The sequence below is a fragment of the Rhinolophus sinicus genome, chromosome 3 (assembly GCF_057876585.1).
Source record: "Rhinolophus sinicus isolate RSI-liver-muscle chromosome 3, RSI-T2T, whole genome shotgun sequence".
NCBI lineage: Eukaryota > Metazoa > Chordata > Mammalia > Chiroptera > Rhinolophidae > Rhinolophus > Rhinolophus sinicus.
Genome location: NC_142503.1, coordinates 197,482,635 through 197,495,685, shown reverse-complemented (window position 1 = coordinate 197,495,685; position 13,051 = coordinate 197,482,635). Strand labels below are relative to the sequence as shown.

The 13,051-nt window shown below is 54.0% G+C and overlaps 1 protein-coding gene across 4 annotated transcripts in view; it reads right to left on the bottom strand.

Annotated features, from left to right (window-relative positions):
* Positions 1-13,051, bottom strand: part of HHIPL1 (HHIP like 1) — a 31,764-nt gene that overhangs the window by 1,668 nt on the left and 17,045 nt on the right. For 3 of the 4 annotated variants that reach the window (XM_074326943.2, XM_074326944.2, XM_019751566.3), the window contains exons 3-8: positions 12,386-12,529; positions 9,658-9,986; positions 9,067-9,193; positions 7,096-7,241; positions 4,219-4,300; positions 1,788-1,870 (exon numbers count right to left, since the gene is read on the bottom strand). In XM_074326943.2, coding sequence (XP_074183044.2) covers positions 1,788-1,870; positions 4,219-4,300; positions 7,096-7,241; positions 9,067-9,193; positions 9,658-9,986; positions 12,386-12,529 — 911 coding nt within the window. The remainder of the gene's footprint in view (positions 1-1,787; positions 1,871-4,218; positions 4,301-7,095; positions 7,242-9,066; positions 9,194-9,657; positions 9,987-12,385; positions 12,530-13,051) is intronic. The other variant, XM_088797480.1, reaches the window with a different exon arrangement.

Genomic DNA, 13,051 nt, shown 5'->3' with positions numbered 1-13,051 from the left:
CCCTTGGCTCAGACCCTGAGGATGGTGTGCCTCTTGGGGCACCAATGGTGGCTTCCTGGGTCACTCGGGCCCCACAGGATGTGAACCTGGAGTTGGGTGCAAGGTGCTTCTTCAGTCATTCTGCAAACACTCACTGGCAGCTGCTTTATGCGTCTGCTGCTGGGTCACCCCACCCCCCAGCCTGCCCTCCTGGGAGTCCAGTCTTGGGAGAGTAGGGGAGGGGGAGGGCCAGCAGACCCTCACGCTGTAAACTCTGGAGCTCAGTGGAAGGGAAGGTGTGTCTGGAAGGGCTTCTCAGAGCCAAGTGACCCTTTCTGATTCTAATCTTTGGCTTGGGGTGGGCAAGCTGAGACCCACTGGTGGGGGAAACTGCAAGGGGCCATGGCAGATGGACAGAATGGGAACCACACGCCCGGCCCGCCTGGCCAGAGTGAAGCCTCCCGGCCAGGCCTCCAGGTTGCCTTGCTTCTCCCACTGCGCCTCTTGCTGCTCCCTGTGCCTAGACTGCCCCCTCCCCCACCTCATGGTGAACCCTTCTTCCTTCCAGGCCCAATCCTCAGCCTCTGCTCTAGGACCACCACCACCCACCCCATCCTGCACTACTCTGGGTCCCCATGGCACCCAGCACACGGTTCTGTCACTGGGCCTGGGACACTGAATGACTTTTCTGTGTGTCCCGCCAGGATCCGGCTTTGTCTGACTTCTGTGGCTCCAGCACCCTGCCCTGAGCGGGTCACCAACAAAAGTACCAGAAACTGCTGAATGAGTGAACGGAAAACTGGCCGAGGCCTAAGGCCAACTGAGGCTAGAATTAAGTTCCCCCAAACAGTGAGCTCATCTCTTCCCTCAACTTTCCTCTTCCCTTCCTCAAGGCCAGGCACCCCCACCCACCCATGTGCCCAGCCTCCACTCTTTTGCAATCCCTGTACATGGTCCGCCATCTGGTGACCTGTTAGCACACTTGGCCCACTAACGTATTCCCTTTGGCCCACAAGGTGGTTTTTAAAATTTTGAGCTAGTTGCCAAGATTTTCAAATGGGATGATTTGTATGTGACAACTCTAGAAGGCAAGGACCACATCTGTCTCACTCAGCATTATATCCATATCCCCAGAATGAAGCACATTATGTGCTAAATGAACTAATGAATTAATTAATTAATGGATGGGTTTCCTGCTTCTCTTAAGAACTGGAAGGTCTGGCAACACTGGGTCTCTGTCCCCACCTAGCTTGGGCGCAGTAGAACAGCCCCTCTCCTTGGGACAAACCCTTTTCAGTTGTCCCCAATCCCAGGGGGATTGGTGCACACACACACACACACACACACACACACACCCCTTCCCACCAACCTTGTCCAAATGGAACGTCTTATGACAGGCCCAGCCCAAATGCCCCCTGCCCTACAGGCCCTTGCACCTAGAATAACTCTTTCCAATGTTCCTTGCGAACGCACAGATACACCCTCTTTCTCTGTCCCTCTCAAGAACTCCAAGTGTACCTTTCCTGGTACCAGCTATTTCTCCCTTTGTCGCCCTCTGAGACCTGCATCCCCTTGGGGCCACCCACCCATGGCCTGGGGCTGGCATGCACCACACCAGTGGAGGGGGTTTAAGGAGTTCCACCCGCTTTAACTGAGTGTCTAATGTGTGCTCTTCATGGTGCTGGACACAGGGCCCGAGGAAGGGCGTCTAGGTCCAGCCGTGAGGACCCACATCTGATGGAGGGGCAGCTGGGTGTGGGCTGCAGGAGCTCCCCTCCCCCACGGTGTCCTCGTTGGTGGGCACTTACTTTCTTTGGGCACAAAGTGGATGAGGCGGCTCCTCACCTTCACCTGGGCAGGCTGGATCTGACACTTGCCGGGGGGTGCCCGTCTGCCAACACACAGGAGGTCATGAGTCCCGCCCTGGGAGCCGGCCCTGAGCATGTCCCTCTGACATCACATTCCCTCTCTAGCCAGGCAGGAGGGAAGGGCAGTGTGCTTTCAGGCCTGGGAAGGTGTGGAATGGCTGCCACTTATGAAGTCCCTTACAATGGCCTGCCAAGAGCCCATTCAGCTTCTGCATGAGGGCCGGTGGCTCACCTGAGCCACTTCTGATTCAGAGCGTGACCTGTCTGCAGGACACAATCAAATGTCACAGCCCTTCTCCTCCCACAGCCTGTAACTAACTGCAGCCCGATTCCTGCCTGCTACCCTGGCCCCCTGCGCCCACGGCCTTAGAGGAGGGTCTCTCTCTGCCCCTCTAGTTCCTTGATTTCTGCTGATGCAGAATCAGAGATCCCTCCGCCTGGAGGAATCAGGGAAAGATTAAGTCCATTTAAAGAATAAAGGGGGAGAGAGAGAGAGAGAGAGAGAGAGAGAGAGAGAGAGAGAGAGAGAGAGCCCCCCGGGCTGGCAGTAGAGCCAGGGACCTGGGGGCCTTGGAGAGTGGGAGAGAAAAGAGTCAGAGAAGGGTTGCCAGGGCTATGAATTGGGCTCCTCTGACATCTTTGAGGGGCACCAGTAAGGAATGGAATCCCATTTTAATTAGTTTTTGGCTGTCGATATGTAAGTCTTTTAAATGGGAACGACCCTATTCTGGGACTGACCCACGTGGGTGCAAGACTTCAATAGGTTCCACCAGCACAAGGGGGAAACCCTAGGGGTAAAGCAACCATGTGACACGAGGTGGCTTCCAGACAGAAGGAACTTGGGCTTTTCCCCCAGAAGCTGAAGAAACGCAACCAGGCAACACACTTCTGAAAGCCATAGAAAGGGTGGGTTTTCTGGCTGCTCTGAACTCCAGATAATATCCTCATGCTTCTCACAGACCCAGCAGAGTTTTGCTCCTCAAGGAAATTATGTAAAAAAATCTTCATTATGCAAAAGGGTAGCAGATACATCAAAAAATGCCACAGCAGTTATATTTGGGTGGTCACGGATGACCCCACCCCCTCCACTCCTGGTTTCTCCGTTTGTCCTGTCATGGGACCTCTGTGCAATATGTCATGCGGCAAAGAAACACATTTATTCCAAAAGATAAAAATAAAAGAGAAGGATCAGAGAGGGAGGAGTCTAGCCTTTTCCTGGCTCCTCCCATCCACAAGACCTGGAGCAGAAAGAAACTTCCCTCGGCTGCACAGGGATAATAAGGGGTCAATAGCATGCTGCCCAAACTAGGACGAGGTCAAAGGCAGCATCTGGCACAACTTAGGTGCTCCATAAATGTGACATTTCCTTAGAGAAGCACTCTTTTTTTTAAAAAAAAAGTAAATAACCTAAATGCCTGAGGAATGGTTAAGACAATTATGGCACAGTGAGTCAACAGAAAAGTACGCAGCCATTAAAAACGATCCTTTTGAGGGTGATGTTGCAACGTGGAAATGTTTACACAAAGTAGGGAAAAACGAACGAAGAAAAATGCAGTTTGCATGTGCTCCACCATGATGACGTAAATCCCGGGCTATGCAGGTAAAGATGGGTGAGACCTCAGGGAAACGAAAAGGGGGCATGAAAAGAGGACCTATGTTTTTCTTGATAAATAGTTCTGTCAATAATTAATAGATCGGTGCTTAAAAAAAAAAAAAAAAAGTGTGGTGAGCAAGGAATGTCTGAGAAGCTGTCACAGACCAGAGGAAGCTCAGGAGACAGGATGACTAAATGCAATGTGGGATTCTGGATGGGATCCTGGAACGGAAAAAGGACACTGGGGGAAAGCTAGAGAAATCTTTTACAAAAAGTGCAGTTACTTTAAAACAGTGTGGAGTCTAATTAACAGTAACGTACCAATACTGTTCATTAGCAGTGACAAAGATACCACGATAAGGTAAGACTTCAATAACAGAGGACGCTGGGTGAGGGGAATAAGGGAAACTCTATGTTATCTTTGCGACTTATCTGGAAACCTAAAACTATTCTAAAATTTTTAAAAGAATTTTTTTTAATGTGATGATGGGGTCTGCGCTTATTGTCCCCCACCAGTATCTTCGACTCCCTCATGTGGTGAGTAGAGCGGAACTTTGAGGCTGGCAGGCCCCGTTTTGAATCCTGGATCTGCCCCTCACCAGCAGTGTGGACTGGGCTAGTCACATCCCAATTCTGGGCCTCAGTTTTCTCATCTGAAAAATGAGGGTATGACTAATACCCACCTTAGGGAGTAGTAAGAAGGGGAAATGAGGCAATGGAGGTGAGGGCTCCTGGCAGACAGTAGGAACTCAGGCAATGCGGTGGGCCGGGACTCACCTGGAGGGGTCAATCATTTTGTAGACAACCCCACGGGCCGCTGTGGCACTCGGCACGCCTGTCGACATGAAGTACAGCTCCCCTTGGACAAGAAACAGGGCAAGGAGTGAGAATGCTGCCTGAATACGGCCCCCCCAGCCCCATGGCCCCCACCTCAGGCTCTGAGACAGACCCTAACCTCAGAAGGCAAGGCATGAGGGAACACGTTCCAGCTCAGGGTAGCTCTCCAGTGCCCAGAACTGGAAACAGAACCTGAGGAGGGCATCCAGACATGCCCAGGGTCTTCTGTCAGAGCGTGGACCCATCCAGGCTCTGACCTCTGCTCTCGTCCCTCCTGCTGCCCCAGCCCCACCCCTGGTCCCTGCCAGGGGTTTCACGCCCGCACACCTCTGGATATAAGGAGGGACCTCAGCCCAGCTCCCCCACCAACTGCTGACTGGGTGGCGCAGGCACATGTGGCTCCCTGAGCCTCAGCTTCCTCACCCAAAACAGATGCCTCCTAGGACTGTTGTTAGGATTAAGAGAGCACACAGTGAGTGCTCAGTCAGTGTTAGCTATTACTGCTGTTGTCACTGTCACCCAGGATCTGGGTCCTGCCAAGTCTTTGAGGCCAGAGTCTCTCTCCACTGACCAGCAGGCAGAATACAAGCTCGGGGAGTGTCTCGTGTGAACACTAGTCCCTGCACTCAGCCCCACCAAGTGAGTGCCAGCAGCTGTGGGACAGCCCCACTCTACGCCTCAGTTTCCCCACCTCTCAGGATGCAGTGAAAATGCAATGAGTGAGTTACAAACACCTGGCACCATGAGTGCTATCAGGGAGCAAGAGGTGTCTGTTCTCTGCTCATCCAATTCTGCCCCTGACTCTTGCTGCCAGAGGTGCCTATATCCAGGAAATAGGCTTCATTATTCCCATCTTACAGATGAGAAAACAGAGGTTCAGAGAGGTCAAGTGACTTATCCAAAGTCACACAGCTGGTGAGTGGTTAAGCCAGACCTGGAATTCAGGAACATCTTTGCCCCTGAGCCCACACCGATTCAGGATACATGGTTGGTGGGAGGCCCAGACACAGGCCACGTGTGACTCAATGTGATAGTTCAGTCATGCGAATACCTTCAGTCCTTCTAAGGGGACAGTGGAGAGCTCTTCCAAGGTTGGGGGGGGGGGGGTTCCCCAAACAGAGATGGAGACAGTGAGGTGAGAGCTCTGCTTCGGGGGGTGGGGAGTGGGAAGTAGGGGAGGTAATGGGCCCACATGGTGATTATACAACCTGTGGGAGGGAGTGGGGTACCCTGGCAAGCTGATTCCTGCTGGAGAGTACAAAGGCACAGCCATGAATTTGCTGTGTAGCCTTGGGCCATCACTTCCCTCTCTGGGCCACTTCCTGTCTCCCCCCTGGCTGTGCAGCCCTCCCACCTACACTCCCGCTCCTGGAGCAACTCGGGGCTGCCTGTACACTCAGCTCCTTCAGCCTGGAATGCCTTTCTCCATCATCTTCCTTTGACCAAAGCTTAGAGCCCTGCTCTGGATACAGAACCCTCCTCCTCATGTCTGGACATGAACAGTCAACCTCAGTTTCCCCATTTGTAAAGTGACAGGGTTGGACCGGACATACTCCAAAGCCCCTTCTTTCATGCTTGGGCAGGGAGCCCCCATTGGCACTGCCAAGCCCTGCTCAGAGCCACGCTGCCCTCTTGGTCTCTGCGATGTGACCGTCCCTGGAGGACAGCCGGCCAGCAGAGGTCCTTGTTTTACAATTTGCAAGTATCAGAAGAACAACTAGAGAGGCGGAGGCTGGAGCCTGACGCTGGGAGAGGTTTGTTTGCGTTGGACCCCAGAGCGCTGTGCCTTCCAGGGGCCGCCTGCTCAAGCTTGCCAACGGGCTGTTCCTGAGCTGTCTGTCTCAGAGGGGCCTCCGCCTGGCGGTCCATCACTCAGTGTCACTCAGAGGGCTGAGGAAGGGCCCCTGGGAAATGCACCTTCCAGGTCCTGCCTCTATGTGAGTGTGTGTGTATGGGGGAGGGGGGTGCAGATGGGAAGGGTGGACAGAGAGCACTCCTCCTTCCAAAACACGTTAACCCCCTATTGACCAAAAGAAAGGACTTCCCAGCGCCCAGTGGGCTTGGGGTGGCAGTGGGGGCTGGGGCTGCCCTTTTGAAAATTTAGATTCTGATGGGTACTGGTTCAACAAAGGTTTCCCAGACTCAGGCCTGGGGGCCCTGGGCACCAGGCCCTGCGGGGGACACGCCTCAAAAGGCCCCTGGCTGGGTGTTGCCCGGCAACTGCGCCAAGCATCCACTAGGCCCCCTTGGGAACCCCTAGGCTTTTGTCTGAGGACAATCCAGGGCCAAGGACAAAGGCAACAGGCTGGAGCGGCATCCAGCCCCAGTGGCCCCTCTTCCTCTCCCTTCCCCCACTGTTCCTTGCATTGAAAATGCAAGTGCTTGAATGGGGGACCCACGAACAGGCAAGAAGGCGGTGTCTACCCATACTCCGAAGACAATGTAGCTTAATTTTATAGGCCCCAGTACATTTGCCATCAGGAAACCAGGGCAGTGGAAGTCTCAGGAGGCACTCTTCCCCTAACTGGCTGCATCGCCATCATTACAGAGCCTTTCCCGGTCTGCTAACTGCCTTGGACTCTTACCCAGGTGATCACACTCTCCGCAGCAAGCCTCTCAGGGTGGGGCTTCCAGATGAGGAAACTGAATCTCAGACTGGTGAGGACAGATGCCCGGCAAGGTCTTGAGCCCACTGAACACATCACTCTCCAGCCTGAAGTTGATTTCAGGCCTGAGACCCCATTCCTCAAATCCCAGGCCAGAAGGACCCATGGGGTGGGGGCGCCGCCCAGATGCAGAGACCCCAGGAGTGCTCACCGGCCTCGTCCTCTGCGAAGGAGATGATGTGCGGATAGTAGTTGTTGATGAGGCCCGGGAACTCGCAGGTCTGGCCCCGGCCCATGCAGATCTCACTGTACCGCCACCGGCCTGTCCCCTGTTTCTCTCTGAGGGACATCAGACGCCTGCAAAGGAAGAGGAGCTGTGGGTCATGCCTGGCATGGTGCCCAGGGGAACCCCACCTCCAACCCATCCATCCACTCATCTGTTATCCAGGCAATGAGGACCATATGTAATTGTAGGGTCCAGTGCAAAATGAGCAGGCAGAGCCCCTTGTTCAAAGAACACTAAGCAGTTCAGGACACTGAAGGCAGAGCATTAAGCCAAATGTGGGCCCTTCTGAGCGTGGGGCCCTGTGCCAGTGCACAGGCCACACATGCATGAAGCTGGCCTTGCCCGCAGTCTTTACTGAGCACCTACTATGTACTGAGAAGCTTGGGGGCGGGGCACGCAAGACCAAAGACCAGCTTGGTTCCCGCCCTCTCAGCTCAGCCCAACCTACTGACCAGCAGGCGGCAGTCAGGAGCTAACTTGGGTTTCAGAACCCTCCAAGGCTGGTGCGCAGAAGTGTATGCGCACTTTGGAGTTGCCTCAGCTTCTGAGCACATGGAGCCTGGGCATCTTCGGAATATGCAGATCTGACCCTTTGCTCCCTTTTCTACCTGTCAGTTACCCACTGATACTTCTAGCTCCTGCTCAGCTGTCTGTCCCCTCCTCTGGGAAGCCCTCCTGACTGCCCCCATGTTGGGCTTCTCCAGCCTGTGCACAGGCTTTCTGGGGTTGGACTAGAGAACACTGAGATTTGTCTCCCTGACTCAGGTACGAGGTATTCTTCAACTCTGGCCCTGGCACCTGACCCAGCAGACAAGCTTGGGAAAGGTTGGCAAAACTAATTGAATCTCTGTAGACAGGTGACTTGGGCACGTCTCGGGGAGGGAGGAAGTGGGATAAGTGAATCAGGGTAAAAACAGAGGCTTCATCTAGACCCATTTACCAGATGGCATAGCTGAGTCCTAGAGGCAGACACCTAGGGAGGGGCAGAGCTGGGAGAAAGATCCAGCACCCAGAGGCCCAGATCAGGGCTCTCTCTGCTCTAGCTGCAGACATCCTGGCCACACACCCACACCCAGGTCAGCAGCCTGCAAGAGGTGAGAATGCCCCTGCCAGCCTCAAGCTCCCTTAATTCCTTATTTTCCCTCCTGAGGAACAGCTGCGCTCATGTGGAGAATCTAGGGTGGCAATAATCAAGAACCACCCGATACCATCTGCATACTAGATTCTAAGTGCTGTGTGAATTAACTGACTCAGTCCTCAGAAACCCCTAGGATGCAGATGCTATTATCATCTTCATTTTGCAGATGAGCAAACTAATGTACAGAGAAGTGGAGTAACTGGGTCAAGGTCACATGGCTAATAAGTAGGCCAGGATTGGGACCCAAGTGATCTTAGCTGCACTTTTAAGCATCATGCCAGGTGTATATCTCCCCTGTGCCTCTCTGGTCCTCAGTTTTCTCCCCTGTACAATGGGAGAATGAGGTGGTCATGAGGTCCCATAAGCTCCTCTGGGGAAGGAGTCTGACCCACAGCAGGTTTGCAGGGTATGCTCTTTTCCCCTCCAAAACCTGTGTAGGGTGTGACACCCCCACCCACACTTTCTAGGGTCTCGGTAGGTGGAGGTGGCACTGCCATAAAGTGTGGGAATCAGGCAGCAAGTCTTCAGGGGCCCCCATGGTCAACCCTGGGTTGGAGCCCAGCTCCCCTCTCCCCAGCAGGGTGGTTCTCTAGCCTCTCTCTTCTGGACCAATGCTCCCTGGGGCCCTAGCCCGCTGGCACAATGACTGGTCCTACCTACCTGGGGTGACCCTAAACCTGTCTAGGAAGTTGTTTGTGTTCCCCGGACCTTGCTCCTTTGCCCTCCCAGCCCTCCAGAACTGCTGTCAGGCCACCTACCCGCTCATGAAATCTCCGAAAATATAGAGGCCGTTCAGGTTGGGGTACTCGCAGCCGCGGTACACATAGCCCCCGGTTACTGACTTTCCCAGTTTGTGCGGGTAGGCAAATATGGGCAGCACGTCATCTGCAGTGTGGGGAGAAGGTGGGGTGAGTCTTGGGGGAATCCCCTCCCCCACAACAAAACTTCGTGGGTGGTCCTGAGTCTTGCTGGGCAAGGGTATATGAGGTCACTAGGAAGGTTGGAGATGGGGCTCCAGATATTCACTCAGGGAGGGAGGTGCTTACAGCTTATAAGGTGGGTAGGACAGCCCACCTTGGGGGGCGAGAAAAGGAGGAGACTCCCAGGAGAATTGGGGAGGGGAATGAGGCGAGAGGAGGTCCCGGGTAGGGGGTTGGGGGGTCAGAAGGGAGGCATTGGCGTATGTCCCGTGGGTGAAGGATGGATCTGGGATCAGGGGCTCCCCAGGGGCCATCTCGTTGAGCCTCGTGTGGCCACCGAAGGAGGCGCTGGCGTACAGCGGTGGGATGGGGGACAGATCCGAGGAGGAGGGTCCCGGGAGCGCGCAGAGGGGTGGGGGTGGCGGTCACCGAGGGAGGTGTTGGCGCACAGCTTGCGGTCGTAGCACTCGAAGCCCTCGCGCGCGCGCCAGCCATAGTTGCGACCGCGCTCCACCAGGTCCACCTCCTCGAACTTGTTCTGGCCCACGTCGCCGCAGAAGAGACGCCCGCGGCCTGCGCCCGACGCCGGGTCGCCACGGTCGAACGAGCATCGCCACATGTTGCGCACCCCCAGGGCGTAGACCTCGGGTCGCGCGGCGGGGTCGCCCACGAACGGGTTGTCGGGCGGGATCCGGTAGAGCGGGCCGCGCTCGTTGCCGTCCACGTCGATGCGCAGCACCTTGCCCAGCAGCGCCGACCTGCGGGCGGGTGGGTGGGAGACGGCGCCTGCTCGGAGTCGCCCTGCGCCAGGGCTCTCCGGCATGGCGGGGCAGGTACAGGGGCCCCGGGCCCACGGCCCAGCCAGAAGCAAGGCAAGCCTGGGCTGTGGGGCCAGAGACCGAGGGTTCAGTCTTCCTCAGCTCCTTACCAGCTGGGTAACCGCCTTCGTTCATTCAACCTTACTATGTGCCAGGCCCTGTCCCAGGCATTGAACATGCATACCATGTACGGCCTGGTTTAGGCCTCACAACAAATCTTTTAGGTAGGTGGGTATTATTGCGACCCCCATTTTACAGATGGGGCAGCTGAGCTCAGAAAGGTCACGTAAGTGCCCTGTTGCCACACGGCTAGTAAATAGTAGTAGGGCTGGAGTCCAGCCCAAGGAGCTTGGCCATAGAAACCCAAGCTCTTAACCACGACACTGTCTAACCTTCCCAGGCTGTGTCCTCCACTAATATGAGGCTGGTCCTCTTTCCTGCTCATTCACAGGGTTATGCTATAGGGTGAAAGTTAATGCTCCTAGAAAAATGACTTGTGTGTAGTTTACTTCCAGCACCTAACACAGTGTCTGGCACATAGTAGGTGTTCTATGTGTTTGCTGAGTGAGTGAATGAGTGAATGCAATCAAAGTCAAGTGCACCATACAGAGTACAGGTCAGGGGCGGGAGGTGGGAGAGAGAACACTGCAGATCTTCGCATAAGGGAGACTGACTTCTTGCTTTCTCTCTCCCACACCCCTAGGCCATTGTAGGCAGAACCACAGCATACCAGAAAGCAGATAGGCCTCAGTGCTGGTTCAGTTCATCCCATATTCTACACCCCTGCCCCTACCTCAAAGATCAGGCAACCCAGATTCTGAGAGGGGGACCACTTCCCAGATCCTGCAGACAGCTCTGGACTGGAAGCCAGGCCACTCCACAGCACCTCGCAACATCACCTTCTACAACCCCTGGAGTGAGAAGACCTCAGGATGTGCCCTCCAGAGCCACACAGAGCAGGCGTGCAGCCCTAACCTCCACAGAGCTCCTGGGGGTGAGTAGCTTGTGGGTTTCATTCATCACATGACAAAAGTGACACATGATGGGGGAAATCTGCGTTGTGCTTGAAGACAGGAAGCACACTGGGGAACACTCTTTTATCTGTGATTGTTGATGCACCTACGTAATTAATGCATGGGTTTTCCCTTGCTCTCGGCATTTTGGTGACTCCCAAATGCCGCTTTACAAGGCAGGACTGGCGTGGTTTGCACATTTGATGCAACTGTGTGCCCACCACTCGCACACAGCTTCAGCACCCAGGCATTTCCCTCATTAAAGACATCTTACAAGTGTCCTCTGTAACGATGATAAAACGCTCGCAGCCACTAGAGTTCCCACAGTTGATCCCCGACTGCATACGTTTAGGTTTTACCCAATGGGTTCCTGTCGCATGCTCCAGGCTGTCAACACCAAGCTGCAGACTGCAGCCCAGAGCCACACCATGCACCAGGCTTCCATAGGTAAGTGGGCAAAAGTCATAGCAGCAAAATAATTGTTTTAAGTTCTGTCCAATTATCCACAAATCCTTAATTTCTATTTTCTCAACTTCATCTCGAAACACATCCCAAACATGAGAAAGCTGCACTGACTCTTACACCGTCACATATGAAAGCACAAGTCACAAATTGTGACTACTTTAATTACTGTAATCAGCATCTGACTCGCTATTTTTACTTTCTGGGCTGAGGAGGGTTTTGTCCTTTTGGCTAAGAGAATGGAGGAGGCTGTCCTGAGACTGCTAGATAGCCTTGTCTACACTCACATGACTCATAATTGTGTGTGTGTGTGTGTGTGTGTGTGTGTGTGTGTGTGTGTATAGGAGTGGAATGATGGCAGGCCATCTGCTCAAGCCAAGAAGTGAGTAACTGAGAGCAATTTCTAGGCCATCGTAGGTGACCCCTGGGACAGAACACCCACTTAACCATACGACCCTGCTCCAACCAGCTCACATGCCCCATTTGGTCTGAGAAGCACCCCTTTCCTTTCTCTGGTTCCAGCAGGGCTGGGCTGACTTCAGAGAAAATCCTATCTTCCCAGAGGCTCTCTGATGCCACTTATCAGGCACCTATGACAAGTAGGCACTATGCCTGTCCCTCCACAAACATGACTGTCTTTATTCCTCACGACAAGCCTCCCCATGGAGATTATTATTATTCCCCTCTGGCTGACAAGAAGCAGTGACCTGATGAGACCCCAGCTGGCTAGCTGCAGGCTAAGCTGGGGTCCAAGGCCCTTTCTGCTGCCCTCCACTGCATGGCTGAGGAGGTAACCCCCTCCAGAAGAGCATGTAATCCAGGAGTATATAAACCAGCCCACCAGCCAGCCGGAGCACGACATACTTGTTTTGGGCATTTCCAAACTTTCCAAAGGGGTCTCCAGCCATCCCGCCATCTCCGGTAAAGATGTAGAGGTACCCATCGTCCCCAAAGAGGAGCTGCCCCCCGTTGTGGTTCGAGGCTGGTTCTTCGATCTCCAGGATTATCCTAAAAGAAGATAAGGCGACCCCCACCCCAAAAAAATAACCTCAGCCAAAAACACAAGACAAGGTCACAGCAAAAAAAAACTCCTCTCTCAGATGTCATTTCACAGTTGGAAAGATGTTTCATATCATTTATAGCAAATGATTTTTACAAAGATCTGTTAGGCTCAGCAGGGATAATTTACTCCATGTGCTAACAAGGAATTGGAGGCTCATTGGGGTTGAGGAACTCGCCCAAGGTCACACCCATAGGGAGCAGAGCTGGGACTAGAACTCAAGTCTGCTAGTTCTGGTTTAGCGCTTTTTCTACTACTCCCCACTGCTAGCACCTGCCCTGCTATAATCATGCAAAACTGTTGACCCAGTCACTGGCACAACTGGTTTCTTCATCGTCATAGCTACCCACACACCAGCCATGTAAGCTGCGCACTTTCTACACACTCCCTCATTTGTCATCTACTGTAACTTCGAAGGCGGTGGTCTGGTGGCATGGGCTGAACTCACCTCCACACCCACACCCACCCAT